The sequence below is a fragment of the Trachymyrmex septentrionalis genome, unplaced genomic scaffold (genome assembly GCF_001594115.1).
Source record: "Trachymyrmex septentrionalis isolate Tsep2-gDNA-1 unplaced genomic scaffold, Tsep1.0 scaffold88, whole genome shotgun sequence".
NCBI lineage: Eukaryota > Metazoa > Arthropoda > Insecta > Hymenoptera > Formicidae > Trachymyrmex > Trachymyrmex septentrionalis.
The window spans coordinates 1,022,287-1,037,058 of NW_017306070.1; the positions used below are offsets into that span (position 1 = coordinate 1,022,287).

The following is a 14,772-nucleotide window of genomic DNA, read 5'->3' on the forward strand; positions in this document are numbered from 1 at the left end:
AAGAGGATTTTAAAGTGAAGCCCGAACTTCGACGAGATCACTGTTTTATCGATAAAATGCGACACGTCATATCTTCATATACTACTACATCAATATCTCACGTATACATAAATTTTCGTAAAACAAAATAACATTTTTATTAGATATATAAGTCTAATTCACGTTATTCATTCGACTACTAATCTGTGGATCACAATTATAGATTGCAAAGCTTTTATATGAAGCAAACATTATTACGATATTGATAGCTCTGACGCCATATTGGACTAAGAAAAAAAATCTCAATTTAAGTTATTAATTTAAGTCAATCAAACAATTTTTTTTCGTTTTCGGTATAAACACTATCTCACAGACACGTATTAATGCGTATATTTTAATCTTCGAAAAGGATTTTCGAGTCTGTAAAAAGAAGAAAAAAGTAATCATTATACAAAAATTATTGCATTTAATCGGAAAAACAAACGATTTTAGGATTCCTTTAATTTTAAAACTTCCCTTTAATTTAATATTATATTCCTCTACTTTTTAATAAGTATATTATTTTTCATTATATTAATTTTATCGTATATATATAGTATACTGTATTTATATATTAAAATAAAATTAAAACAATTTTAGGAAAATGGAGATAAATATTACAATTAATTTGTTACATTTATGCAAATTATTAATTTCAAAAAGTACTCCCTAGATATTAAACACATGTATTTTATAATTTGATATTTTAATTAATACTGTTTAGTTAGACTAACATAATTAAAAAAATACTTTTTCAAAAATATTTATATTTTTTTAAATTTATAAAAGATTTTTTAATATTCTAATTTCAGTAAGACTTCAAAATGGCTTCGAGATCAGAGGATCCAGAAATTACAGAATCCGGAGGAAGGGAGAAAAACACAGGGTAAATCATTGATATTAGTTTTACAATTGTAAGACAATTGTAACCCAACATCTCATGAAATATTTTTTTGTAAATTTAGGAAAAGTGACGGGTTTGGCAGATTATTGATAAAGTTTCTAGCGATTTACTGGCGATCTTTCATTGTGATATTATGGCCATTAATCCTAATTCCGATATTGATTCTCGAAAGTGAAAAAGTATGTTTTTTTTCTTATATTCATATTATATATAAAAATTAAATAAATAGAATGTACATTTAAAGAAATGTTAGAAACAAAAAAATTATATTAATAATTTATACATCATCGTAAAACTCCTTTTTTCTGACAACAGCCATATTAAATTAATTTCTTCATACATTATCATGCACGTTCAAGTATACGAAAATCTTTTTTCAGTTCATGAATTAACAAACAAATATAAATAATTTTACATTTAAGATTCATTGTAAGTTTTTGCTAAAATGTGAATTTAATTATATGAGAATTTATTAAGAATAATAAAAGAAAGTTTTCGATAGTAGAATATACAGACACTAATTCATTTTAATGCATTTATTTACAATACAATATATGAAAAAAAATCTCGTAATTTTTCCGAAACATCATAATTTAATATGGTTGTATAGTGAGAGAATAAAGAGTTGTATATGCCGATTTATTTAAGTTTTACACATTTTGAATGTTGAAAAAATTAAAAAATCGTTTTTTCTTTTTGCCGATGTAGCCTGTCGCAATGAAATGTTTATACATCATCGCGTTAATGGCGATGTTCTGGGTGACTGAGGTTTTGCCATTGCCCATCACGGGTATGATCCCGGTGGTCTTGTATCCGCTAATGGGTATTATGTCTACCAATGAGACTTGTTTATGCTACATGAACGATACCACAATGATGTTTCTGGGCAGTTTGGTAATCGCTGTAGTTATTGAAAACTCCGGCTTGCACATGCGAATGGCATTACTCATCATCAAAATTATTGGCTGCAGTCATCGAAGGTGTTTTAAACGTTCTATATCATTGTGTTACGTCAGAAGATGTTTCTTATGTTTTCAAGTTTATTTATAAAATTCTAATATAATATCATAGAATCTTCAAATATTGTATAATAGAATATCATTTGCATTATTGCGATTCGTAATACAGGATGGGCCAAAACACATCGAAAATCGCTCTAAATAAATCGAAATGATAGGATGAATAAGACCTCGTTTTTTAGAAAAAGTAAAATTATTACAAGACTCTAAAGAAATAAATCGTATGATAAAGGAAGCCAAAAGCATCCAAATCATCATTGAGCTATGCTGTCTTTAGCAAGTGTCGATAGCAAGTGCAATGTTGTTAACGTGTCTGAAATAAAACAACCGAATAAACGAGAAATTGTTTGAAGAATGTAATTCAAGATCTTGTAATATCCGCAACAAGAAGATAAGGAGAAGTTCATTGGAACTCCAAATGTCTGTTTATAAAACTTGTTATTAAATTTGAAAAAAGTAGAATCTAAAACTAATTTTAAAGCATATACAAACTTATTTAAAGAATGTCCCGGTTTTCTTTCAATGAAATCTTTTCGTAACACCTTCAATTATTAACTCTATTGATATATCGTGAATAATGATACTACATCTACAGATAGCCAAATAGAATCATCAGAAATTGCCAGATTAGCGATATTTTCAACTAATTGGAAACTATTGCTTATGTAGGTTTTTGATGGAGGTAAATTCTATGGGCTATATTTCAGAAATAGCCAAGTAAACTTCCACTAAATGAGATTATAAAAAAATAACCCTGCTTATAAATTTTAGTAAAACTAGTATTTTAACGCCAATTTATTAATGGTACAAAAATACAAAATGCCTCTTATCTCTTCTTTTTTAACATTCTACTTTTTATCCAACCAATACAACTTTTTATTAAATCTGTTGCATTGTCTTATACATATACGTTCTATGTATAATAATTATTGTATTGTGCAAAAAAAATGTATCTTGAACGTTAAGAGGATTGTTAACGTTTTTGAAAAGAAGAACATTCATGAACCTTTTATCTTAGTTGACTTGCGTATTCGGTTTTATTTAATTACGTTCACCGTTTGAAACGTATGTAATTTCTTTGCAACAAATCACGTTGTCAAAATATCTAAGTTATTGTTAATATTTAATAAATAATTTATTAATTTATTATATACACGCATATTCAGTGTCGACTTTTATTAACTTCTTTTAGAAAAAGAATTTTTCAAATGTAATTAAGTATGCGTGCACTTTACTATAAATATTTAACTTTGCTACAGATGTTCTGTTTACTTTCAGAAATAACTAATTCAATTAGTTGATTCTTAAAATAAACGAGTAAATTTGTATGAGACAAAGAAAAATTGTTTCTTTTTTTTTATTTAATTGAGTCTCCCTGTATAATAAAACGATCAACATTTTCAATAATGCTGTTTTATTATACAGTAGCCCGAAAGCTACCACCACGGTTCCTTTATGTTCAACTGCCTAATCGCCGGGCAGCGGAATTATACTGAATTAAATTAACACGTTACGTGCTACGCGATCGTTCGGTATCATGTAATCCATGATAACTGCGACCGATTACTAAGTATTGGAAATGCGAGAAATTATAAGATAACGTGTCTTTCAGTAATATTTAAATAATATTAACATAGCCAATGGAATTAATTATAATTAAATTATCATAACGGGAAAATTAATTTGTAAAAAGGGGAATAATTGGGAATTGAAATAAAGTGTTAAAGTTACGAGGGAATAATTGAAATAATGTGTTGAAGTTAAGGGGGAATAATTGAAATAAAGTGTTACGGAAATGAATGTCTCTTCAAAGCTCTTTGTAGTCTATCTATCAGCGATCCTCGTAGGTCCTAATCATTTAGACGGAACAAATCCAAAAAATTTCTTTTGTTATACACCAAAAGATACAATATACAAGTGATTAAGACAAAAACGTTTGTCTTCAATATTTCATATTCTTAATTCTGAGATATATATTTGAAATATTTTTATTTGAGAAACAGTATTTATAAGACAATTATATTTTGTATTTTGTATTTCCACGGAACGGAATCAAAAGCAATGCATAAAAATCAGTACGTGAAATTAAGTCAAAAATATGATATTTTAAAGATATCCGTTTATTTTGAATCACCCTATATATAAAATTGTATTTTGCGAATTAAATTAGAATAGATTGTTTCTAAACGTATTCTGTCCTTTTAATTCTTCAAATAAAAAAATATTTTCTTTTTGTTAAAATTCATAATCTTTTTTTTTTCTCGAAGATAAAGCTTTATTAAAAAGAATCCATTCTATCATTTCGACTTGTTTCGAGCTGTCAAATCATTCCTTTTTCTAATTAGAAATATGATTTTGCGATATATGTCACGAGCATTGCGATTTTCTTTTCTTGAATCATAATTCAATATGTAACTGGCTTTTTTTAAAAGCGAAATAGTAGTAAATATTTTAACACTAAAAATATTCGTATTAAAATATTTATTACTATGTCACTCTTATTATTCCTGATCTTAAAACACATTCCAAATACCATATACGTACATATACAATTACGAAACTAATTGTCCGATTATTATCTCAATGAGTCAAGCTTTTCTTCAAATGAAGAATAATCTAAAGAACTCATCGATTTAATGGTGCACTGTTCGAACAATTCGTTTCATGATTTTATTATATCTCTTAATTATTTTAAAAACGATATATTAAAATTGTCTATAGAAATGAATTATTATATTTATCTATTTAATTTATATTTATAAATTATTTTTTAGTGAGAAAAGTTGCTAGTATAATGGAGTTAATGTATGATGCACTTCATAATTTTTTTTGTCATATAATTTTAAATTTCTAACTTTCTAACCTTCTAATTAAAATTTGGCCATAAGATTGGCAACTATAATTGGTCTAACATTTTTTGTCACTTTAGTCCGAGCACATATCTCTGAATCTTTTTTTTTCCCATCACTACAGAGCGAGATAAAATATATCTTTTCTCACTTTTTTTTTCTCATGATTTTGACGAAAAATGCTAGATCACTTGTTATAGCCAGATTCTGATTGGAATCTCTAGTTCTGTCTACATATTCACCTTTTTCTTATTTTTTCGATTAAAAATTTCTTTTTTTAATCTATCTTATTCTCAGATTAACATTAGGTTTATTCTTCGTGACGATGTTCATTTCAATGTGGATTTCGAACACTGCTGCTACAGCCATGATGATACCGATAATGGAAACTGTTCTCATAGAGCTTGAATCGGTGAGTTTCCATCTTTTCCGAAATCTTGATTATAAGACGCGAAAGAAAATAATTTTTCAAATTTATTTATCTCAGCAAGGACTTGGAAACATGTTCGTACAAAAGGAGGGAGTGGCCGAAGAGGAGGGCAGGGAAATGTAATTATTTATCGTTACACACATGTACGCGCGCGCACGCACACACATATGGTTCATTGTTTATTTTCTGGATATTTAATTTTTAAGTACAGGATGATACATTTTAATCAATATAGTCAATTTTTTCCAAAATTTAATAATACGAAAAAATATTTCAGATAAAAGTGAAACGGTTTCGATGGAGACACATTTTCATGTTGTTTTTCCTCTAGGTGGAGGCATTAAAAAGATTTCATCTCCACATTTTTTAATGGAATTATATGATTTTTTTTATTTTTACATAGTATGATTTCTCTAATTATTTTGCATATGAAAATATTAAGGTAAGGATGTCGAAAAATCAATATAATTATAAAAACTAATAATATTTACGAAATATTTTATTCTGATATATGTTGACATAAAATGTTAAATATCTTGTGAACTATTAATTGTTTGATTATCGTATCGTAATACTTTTATGACCAGAATAATAAAATGAATTAATTGGTATAAAGAAAACACAGTAGCTTAAAAATATATATGTAGACAAAATGAATACTTTTTTAAATAAGCAACTGTATGTTTTGTTTATATCAATTGATTCGTTTTCATTATTCTGTTCATAAAAGTATTAAAGTACGACAATCAAAAAATTAATATTTTTGCGAGATATTTAACATTTTATGTCAAAGAATTAAGTCAGAAGTATATCTCATAAACTCTTAGTTTTTCTCTACCTTAATACTTTCATATGCAGATTAATTAGAAAAATTATGCTATATAAAAAAAATCATATAATTCAATTTTAAAAAGTGATAGTAACCTTATCATATTTTTGTGGCATTTCCATTAGAAGAAAAACCACAAATCAAAATTCTCCTTGAAACCGTTTTACTTTCATATAAAACATTTTTTTCATTAATAGTGTCTGTAATTAACTGTATTGATAAACTATCCTGCACTGAAAGAAAAGATTGGTTGCTGCAGTAATCCTATATTTTAATCCTATAATTTAAATCCTATATTCAGCCAATCTTGTCTTTCAGTGTGTATATTAATGTTTACTCTATTAATTAAATTTAAGTATTAATAAAATTTCACACAAGTTCATCCATTATTTGTTCGATCATAATACATATCTACGGTGCTAATTTTTCTTTCTTTTTTTTTTGAAGAAAAAGACCAACGCATAGTACAATGGTATATTATCTCGTCGCGGCTTACGCATCTACTCTCGGTGGTACCGGCACTATTGTGGGAAGCGGTACCAATTTAACATTGAAGGGATTTTTAGAAAAGTATGTGCTTATAGTAAACAGCAAATTTTATGTCAAATGTATTATTTTTAATGTCGTAAAGGAATAAGATATCTCAAGACATTTATAATATATAAAAAAATTATATATAAAATAGATATTCATTATTTATCAAATTAATTTTATAAATTTTTAATTTCAGTGTGACATATTTAATTTTTTTCGATATTTATGATTTAGAAGAAATAATAATAACAATTATAAAGTTTACTTTCATTTCTAGGCGTTTTCCCAATAGTCCCGGCATAAATTTCGCCTCTTGGATGTTATATTCGGTGCCACCCATGCTGTTAATGGGTTTGCTCACATGGTTGTGGCTGCAGGTGATGTATATGGGTCTTTTTAGACCAGAAAGCAAAGATGCTCGTGCGATAGATATTGGACAACAAGGCGAGCGTATCGCAGCGGGAGTTATTGAAAAAAGGTACAAAGAACTTGGACCGATCTCGTGGCATGAGTTCTCTGTGGGTATCTTATTTATTTTTGTGGTGCTCTTGTGGTTCTTCAGAAGCCCTGGTTTTATGCCGGGCTGGGCTGCTTATGTTACAAACTTGTGAGTATTGATAAGAATCAGTATCATAAAATATGCATTTTCTATTTCAAAATCAAACTTCATTATGAATTATCATGAAAATAATCAAAAGATAAGAAAAGAATAACAAAAACTAATTTTACATTATACTTTTATAATTCCTAATTTCGATAAAATTAGAAGTATAATTTTCTTAAACTCACAATTTTTTAGTTTAATAAAATGTACATCTAGACGTAACCCAAAATGTAATCAAAATAACGAAAAATTAAAATATGTAAAAAAAAATAATATAAACACAAAAAATTATAAAATAATAAATTAAAGCAAATATCAAATAATCGGAATTTTTATGTTTATAGGTCTGTTAAGGATTCGACAGCAGCCGTGTGTGTAACGATATTGTTTTTTATTATTCCGTCGAAATTGGACTTTTTATATGCATTCAGTAAAGATCCGCGTAAACGACCCACAAAAGCATCGCTTAGTTTAATAACTTGGAAAATGATAAACGAGAAAATGCATTGGAGTCTAATATTCGTGTTGGGTGGTGGGTTTGCCATCTCAGCAGGTAGCACTTCATCAGGTCTGTCAGAAATGCTCGGTCACTATCTGATAGGTTTACAAAAGATTAACGTAGTAGCAATAATGCTAATTGTCTGCTTTTTTGCCGAGAACGTGACGGAATTAACAGCTAACGTGGCCGTCGCGAATATTATATTGCCCGTATTAGCGGAGATGGTGAGTATAGCAAAATTAACGATAAACTTTGATATAACACAGATCAATTAATGATAATTTAGGAGATATTTTATTCTAATATATTTTAATATAAAATGTAAAAAATCTCATTATATAATATAATATTATTTTTAATATTTTAATTCGCACTATTATAAAATGGATTAATTGACGTGAAAAAACTATTTGCATTTTTAAAAAGTATGCAATTTAGATTGTATAATTTATATGCATTATATTTCTTAATTTATAATTTTCTTTATAAATTAAGAAATATAATGCATATATTTTTATTTGAATCATTTTAAATAAGAGACAATATTTTTGATATATTAAAATGAATATACTCTACATGTATGGCATGTCTATGTAACGTCTATGTTTTTGGCCAATATTTTCTTACATATAATATACATATATATATATATATATATATATTTGTGTGTGTGTGTGTGTGTGTGTGTGTGTGTGTGTGTGTGTTATATGTATATATTTACAATTGTTAAATTATATATTTTTATTTAAAATACTTTTCGTTGAACACACTTGTTGATTAAAATTTTACAGAAAATTTTTTGCTTGCAAAACAAGATTTTACTACTTACTGTATAAGCTAGTTTCCAAGAATTATACCAGTACTTTCTTTTCCTTTTTTTTTCAGTGTGTGGCTATTAAAATACATCCTTTGTATTTAATGCTACCAGCAACTCTCTGCTGCTCTTTTTCGTTCCATCTACCAGTAGGCACTCCACCAAATGCAATTGCTAGTGCCGCAGGACACATAAAGACAAAAGATTTTATGATTGCTGGTATCGGTCCTAGTATTATCACGCTCGTTGTCACTGTAATAGCGTTCTCTACTTGGGGTAGACACGTATTTAACTTATCGGATTTTTCCGAATGGGCCACATAGCAGTAATTATAGTATAAACATTCTTTTATTCGGTATATTTCATTATCATTCCGCTAAAGAGCGAAGAATGATCTTCACAACGACAAGAGTACTACTCGCATTATATATATTTTATTTTCTCGTCTAATCGAGTTTCATTTTCTACTTTTTTTTTACAAATTCCAAATGTTATATATACAAAGCTTTAAAATAAGAAGTAAACGTAATTATAAAACAATCTCAATAAAAAATATAGATTGTAGAGTTTGCAAATCGAATCATATCTTATGTATCATAAATATTATCATAGAGAATTGTTATATTAAACATAATGAATGTATATCTTTAGAATTTCAGATTTATGTAAAGTGACATTGTTCATGAAATATTTTATATCTATTACATTTATATTACCAAGTCAATTCTCAGATGAGCAATAACAACTTTGAGTTTATAATCATCGCCTTAGTAATTGTAGTCCCAATCAAAAGCTAATGAATATCGATATTCATATCAAAAAACTAATGAATAATGAATATTGATATCCATGTCACAAAAAAGCAATTTATTTGTATGTACTTTAGAATACTATACATTTTATGCACTGTAAATTATCACTAACATTTGAAATATACAGAGATTTCATATAACTTATCTGTTATATAAGCAATATTAAAGAAAGTTCATCAAACTCTAAATGTGATTACACAACAGTATGGAATAAAGCCTTTAATGGTAAAACTGAATCTTAAAAGGACTCTAAAGTCATCTGTATTACCGAATAAACCATATAATTTTTATATAACAATTACTTTTTTCCTCTTTTACTTCGAATATCCTTTCCCAAAATTAAAATATACGCATTAATACATGTATGTGAGATAAAGTTTATGCTGAGAACGACAAAACATTTCAAAATTGAGATCTTTATTATTTCTTAGTCCAATATGGTACTCTAAAACTGTCACGTTGAGACAATTTTTTTTTATATATAAAAAAGTGCATTTTTTCGACTATAATTAGTTGTAATATTTTTTATAAATATACAACTTTACAAATATTTTCTAGAGATGTAAAAGTATACATAAGAATCACTTAAAAATTTTTATATACTTGTAAGTAATAAAAGTTAACTCAGAATACGAAAAATCCATTGTATGAAAAACCATCATGTATATTAAGTTAAAATACATAATATATTCTATACGTAAAATATTAATATACATGCTCATAGTCATTAAAAGAATTACAAATATTTCATATTATTTGTAATAATTTTTAATTTATAATGAATAGTCATAGATTCGTAGTCTTGTTTATGAACTTGATTTTTTTAAATTTGTGATAAGCAGACAGTTAATAGGCTCGTAGCCCTTGATTTATTTATTTAAATTATAAATATATTAAAATTTATGTTGTAATTTTACTCACCATCCACGTTAAAATCATGACTGATATTTTCCATTTTCTCTGCCATTTCACGAGGTTTTACGAAGAGGATGAAGTCAGGAAACACTTAACTCAATAAAAATGTCTCACACTTTAATAAACTATATTAGCGAAATTGAAAAAAATGTATCCGCAAGTTCACGAACTAGCAAAATAAGGTTAAAACAATTTTCGAATTTTATATTTCGTTCCATTAAAAACAATATAACCTACATACAAATGACACAGTTTAACTATAGCATCTCAAAAATAAACAAAATAAGACTTCGATACGCTTTGGCATGAAACGAAAGAAAGTAGAAATAAGCGTCTCTGCGCCGAGAAACAAAATATTCAGCGTAAAAGTTTACGATTATTGAGGTTAGGAAACCTATCAGCTGTAATATACTAATGGTCTGTTTTCTGTTCCTGCACCAGACTGTCCTATCTCTCTTTCTTGCTTTAAACAAATATCAAACTGTGGAGACACATTCACACTTTCATACACACAATTCGCTACAAAATGTATATCTATCTCACTTTAAGTTCCAAAAGTGTACCCTAGTTCAGCGACAGAAAACAGATTTTAGGCGGAGCTGTTCTTTTTAATTGAACTTCTTGCGCGGTTCACCTTTTCTCTTTTTCTCTCCAACGTAGAGAGAAAAGGAAGAAAGATAAATCATGCAAGAATTTTAAAGAACAAACCTAGCGCAACTGCGCATGCGTTTTTCTCGCTACAGTAGAATGCACGAAATTTGAACTTAACGTTTTTAAGCAATGAAATACTCGTCAAAAAACGTACTTTAAAAATACCCTGCTCTGTCCTTGCTATGTATGAAAAGTTATTGTAAATTAGAATCGTATATTTACAAAAAAAAAAAAAGGAATTGATTTTGATTTTACGAGGAAGGGAGCGCACGCTCTATTTCTGTCAGATTCTTTCATTTCATGCAAAAAAATATATCGCGTCGAATAAGCCTAATTTTATTAATTTTGGAGATGATGTAGCTAAACTGTACAATTATCGTTTTTTCTTTCGAGTCCTTAAATTTTAACAGTCACGCAACTTTCGTAAAATCAGCTGTCTTTATAACCATATCTCGTCGGTGTATCATGCAATACACTGTACATTATCTCGCAAGGAGTAGCGTTGATAGCGCAATTATGACGTGAAACATTAGTGTCATGATAATTTATTAGCGCTGTCTGCAACTCCGTAAACAGCTTATAGCACTAAATAACGTGAATAGCGTCTTACCGAACGCACCCAATTTATGTCGCCGTGTACACAAGTGTCCAATGATTTTACAATTGGAAAGCATCTATATATATTTTTTATTTTTATATATTTTTTACTTACGAGCGTTTGTAAAATTCAGTAGAAAAGGATGCGATTGCGCATATATTCATAAAATGCATGAGAAAGGAAAGGAATGTGTAGGAAAATAAATAACATATCAATTGAAAATATATTATATTGTGTATTTAATGTTTAGCTAAGATTAGCGTAACGATCTCACATAAATTTTGACTTTATCCACAACACAGCCTAGTTTCATGCCTCAAAAAATATTTGTATATTATCAAACATATTTTAACATGCTTTGATTATAATATTTATATTATCAATTTCTTTATATCTTCTCCATATAACATATTAATAATTATGCTCATCAAATAAATTAAATACGTAAATTAAATATGTAAAAATAATTATATTTCAAAATATAAGACATTAAAATTACAAAAGCATTTATGAACGTTAGTTCATAATGGGTAATTTAACAAAAATAAATTTTGTTTGCATCTTACTTCTAATTTTTAAATTGCTTCTTTGTCTTTTTGTGTTTTTTGAAGTATCAAATTAAATATTGAAGATTAAATATGAAAATAGTAAGCAAAAAGAATAGAAAAAAAAACTTAGTAAAAGTAAAGTATTCCTGAATTTATCAAGTTAGATTTCAAAATTATTATTCTATAACTAACGATAATTTCTGTGCAAAAGTGGACTGAATTTTTGGTGCTTTGTATGTATCTATATATACACACTTCAGTTATATATTTCGTTGTATCCATTTTAGTGCATTTTTAATATTAGTGAGTGTTACCCTGCTAAGAAAGCTTGCAATTAATTGATATTCTGGCATTGTGCGCCTTCCATAAAAATGCTTCGAATGTGTTGGTTTATATGCATTATGTCTATTGATATCGTGTTTTGTATCAACATGCGATTCATAAGACAGGAGCAAATTTTCTTTTCGTCCTTCACAAAGAACTTTTGTGGTTAAGCACAAAAGCCATTGCATAATCTGTACATGCGATATATAAAAGTTTTGTATTAAATAATTTCGTTAACAAATACCAGATAAAACACTGTGTTTGATAGATCTATTATATATATTTGCTGTATGTATTTACCTCATTGCTGGATGGTAACCGCCCCTCACTTTTTTTTAGCCATGAGCTAGGTGCCCATAGATACAATTGCATTACAGTTGCCGCTAATTCACTATCGAGTCGCTATGCAAGTGTTTAGAAAGAAAAGTTTTAATTTTTTTTTTCTATACAAGATTACGATTTTAAAACTAGATATTTTTGAGCAAATTAATTGTCTTTTTTACAAACCTTATACACATTTCTTGACAACGCATTTTTTATGACAGTATTGATAATAGACGGGAGACTGTCTGGCAAAGCAGGAAGCTCGTTTTCAGTATAGTTATAATTATTTAAAACAGCTTTCTCATCCTTTTTGCCATGAAATGGATTTTGCATTCCAAATATTTCGTATGCTATAGTTCCTACTGTCCAAAGATCAGCTTTAGTATAATTTATACTAGTAAAAGGACCTGGTTCTGCTGTTATCACCTCTGGTGCCATCAGTGCAATATTACCGCCTTTATCAATATCATGAGAATTGTAAGGCAGATATAACCCGTGGGTTTTATCGGCCAGACAACAACCAAAATCTGTCACGATTAGAGACGGAGAATTATCAGTCTCTTCCGACAGATCGAGTAAAATGTTGTCACTTTTCAGATCTCTAATTTGTAAACATTAATAAAAAAAGAAAAGAATTTAAGATAAATCTCGTCGATTTATAGAACAAATATTATTGCATGTAATTAATATAAGATAGCAAAGATAGAAAGATATTCAGTCTTACCGATGTGCTACGCCGTTTGCATTCATATGAGCTACTGCTTCTAAAAGCTGAGCGAGTAATAATATTGACACTCTCATATCAACGTTTCGACTTGTTATGTATTGTTTCAAAGTAGTGTCATATCTAAAAATAATGCGACAGGTTATATATCGTGAGAATATATTATAAGTGTAATCTTGTCCTATTAAAAAAAAAATAACCTTTTCATCACCAAAAATAAACTCATATTTCTGCCCGATCCTTGAGGATTAATTCTACTTGGTAAAGCATCAGGATACATTCTCCAAGAACCAGGTAATACTGGTATCATGTCAGTAAAGACATAATACATTGCCACAATGTTTGGATGAGATGGCAGTACGACTTTGTTTTCTGATAATTTTTGCTCCCAAGTAGTCAAGTTATCATTTCTATAATGTTTCCTAGCCGGTACTGTCTCCCTATACATGGCATTTAGAATAGCAGCAGCATTGGATTCTGCATCATAATTGAACATCATTTTTATAGCTAATGGAAACTCATTTGCATCTTTTGTTTTAACTTCAATATCCATTGAATCATCTTCGTCCCACGTATTTACAAATCGTGCTGCATATACAGCAGCAGAACAACCTTTAGCAATTATAGGTCCCATTACAAAATTTTGTAAAGTTACAGTATTCTCATCAGTGTGAACGGTTTGATAGTCTTTAGGCATGTAATTCCATTGTAATTTCGAAACTGCTTCCTGAACATAACATACTATATCTTAGATTACATTTCATAAGCTAAGAATGGTAACATAATATTTCTGTATTATATTAATGGTAATATATTTGTGAAAAACGAGCTATATATATATATATATATATATATCTCAGTATTTAGATCAAACTAAAATGCATTTACCCGAATTTCCCAACATACTCCTTCCAGTTCGTCATCCTTTGTCAATATCCCTGTACCTGATGCTAATGATATACCAACAAGAGCAAAAAATGGCGCAGAATCACCAAAAACAAGTCTACTCGCTGTACGTCTTCGTAAATCTGCTGCAAGACTGTTGGTTACCCTTTTCAAAATATTGTCGACAAAGATACGCCGAGCATGTGTTCCCAAATAATCAAGATGTCTTCTTGTATTCCATACATTGCCACCAGTTTGACAAAGACTGTTCTGGGATTTGTCTGTCATGAACATAAACATAAAACTGTTATACAAATTAACATTTTCATCAGATCATATATTACTAACAGTATATAAAATATTGACAAATCATCCACGTTTATTATACAAAATTAGTTTACAATAATGTTATTTTATCATAATCATTCATGCTCTAATAAAGTTATACCATATCTGAATCAAACACACACACACACACACACACACACACA

The 14,772-nt window shown here is 28.4% G+C and overlaps 3 protein-coding genes across 5 annotated transcripts in view; 1 reads left to right on the forward strand and 2 right to left on the reverse strand.

Annotated features, from left to right (window-relative positions):
- LOC108755547 (protein I'm not dead yet) overlaps positions 1-8,930 on the forward strand; it is an 18,768-nt gene extending 9,838 nt beyond the window's left edge. For 2 of the 3 annotated variants that reach the window (XM_018498621.1, XM_018498623.1), the window contains exons 2-10: positions 831-904; positions 984-1,101; positions 1,631-1,902; positions 5,088-5,202; positions 5,278-5,339; positions 6,497-6,619; positions 6,861-7,190; positions 7,532-7,910; positions 8,572-8,930. In XM_018498621.1, the coding sequence (XP_018354123.1) occupies positions 843-904; positions 984-1,101; positions 1,631-1,902; positions 5,088-5,202; positions 5,278-5,339; positions 6,497-6,619; positions 6,861-7,190; positions 7,532-7,910; positions 8,572-8,823 (1,713 nt within the window). In that variant the 5' untranslated portion in view covers positions 831-842 and the 3' untranslated portion in view covers positions 8,824-8,930. Of the gene's footprint in view, positions 1-6; positions 102-830; positions 905-983; positions 1,102-1,630; positions 1,903-5,087; positions 5,203-5,277; positions 5,340-6,496; positions 6,620-6,860; positions 7,191-7,531; positions 7,911-8,571 lie in introns of those variants that run through there. The other variant, XM_018498622.1, reaches the window with a different exon arrangement.
- LOC108755549 (GPI transamidase component PIG-S) overlaps positions 1-10,370 on the reverse strand; it is a 30,532-nt gene extending 20,162 nt beyond the window's left edge. The window contains exon 1 of the mRNA XM_018498624.1: positions 10,234-10,370. Within this exon, the coding sequence (XP_018354126.1) occupies positions 10,234-10,279 (46 nt within the window). The 5' untranslated portion in view covers positions 10,280-10,370. The remainder of the gene's footprint in view (positions 1-10,233) is intronic.
- A 1,765-nt stretch (positions 10,371-12,135) lies between these two features.
- The window catches only part of LOC108755504 (serine/threonine-protein kinase PINK1, mitochondrial), an 8,575-nt gene continuing 5,938 nt past the window's right edge, over positions 12,136-14,772 (reverse strand). Inside the window, exons 2-7 of the mRNA XM_018498537.1 lie at positions 14,285-14,562; positions 13,597-14,123; positions 13,397-13,519; positions 12,856-13,273; positions 12,649-12,750; positions 12,136-12,539 (exon numbers count right to left, since the gene is read on the reverse strand). Of these exons, the coding sequence (XP_018354039.1) occupies positions 12,285-12,539; positions 12,649-12,750; positions 12,856-13,273; positions 13,397-13,519; positions 13,597-14,123; positions 14,285-14,562 (1,703 nt within the window). The 3' untranslated portion in view covers positions 12,136-12,284. The remainder of the gene's footprint in view (positions 12,540-12,648; positions 12,751-12,855; positions 13,274-13,396; positions 13,520-13,596; positions 14,124-14,284; positions 14,563-14,772) is intronic.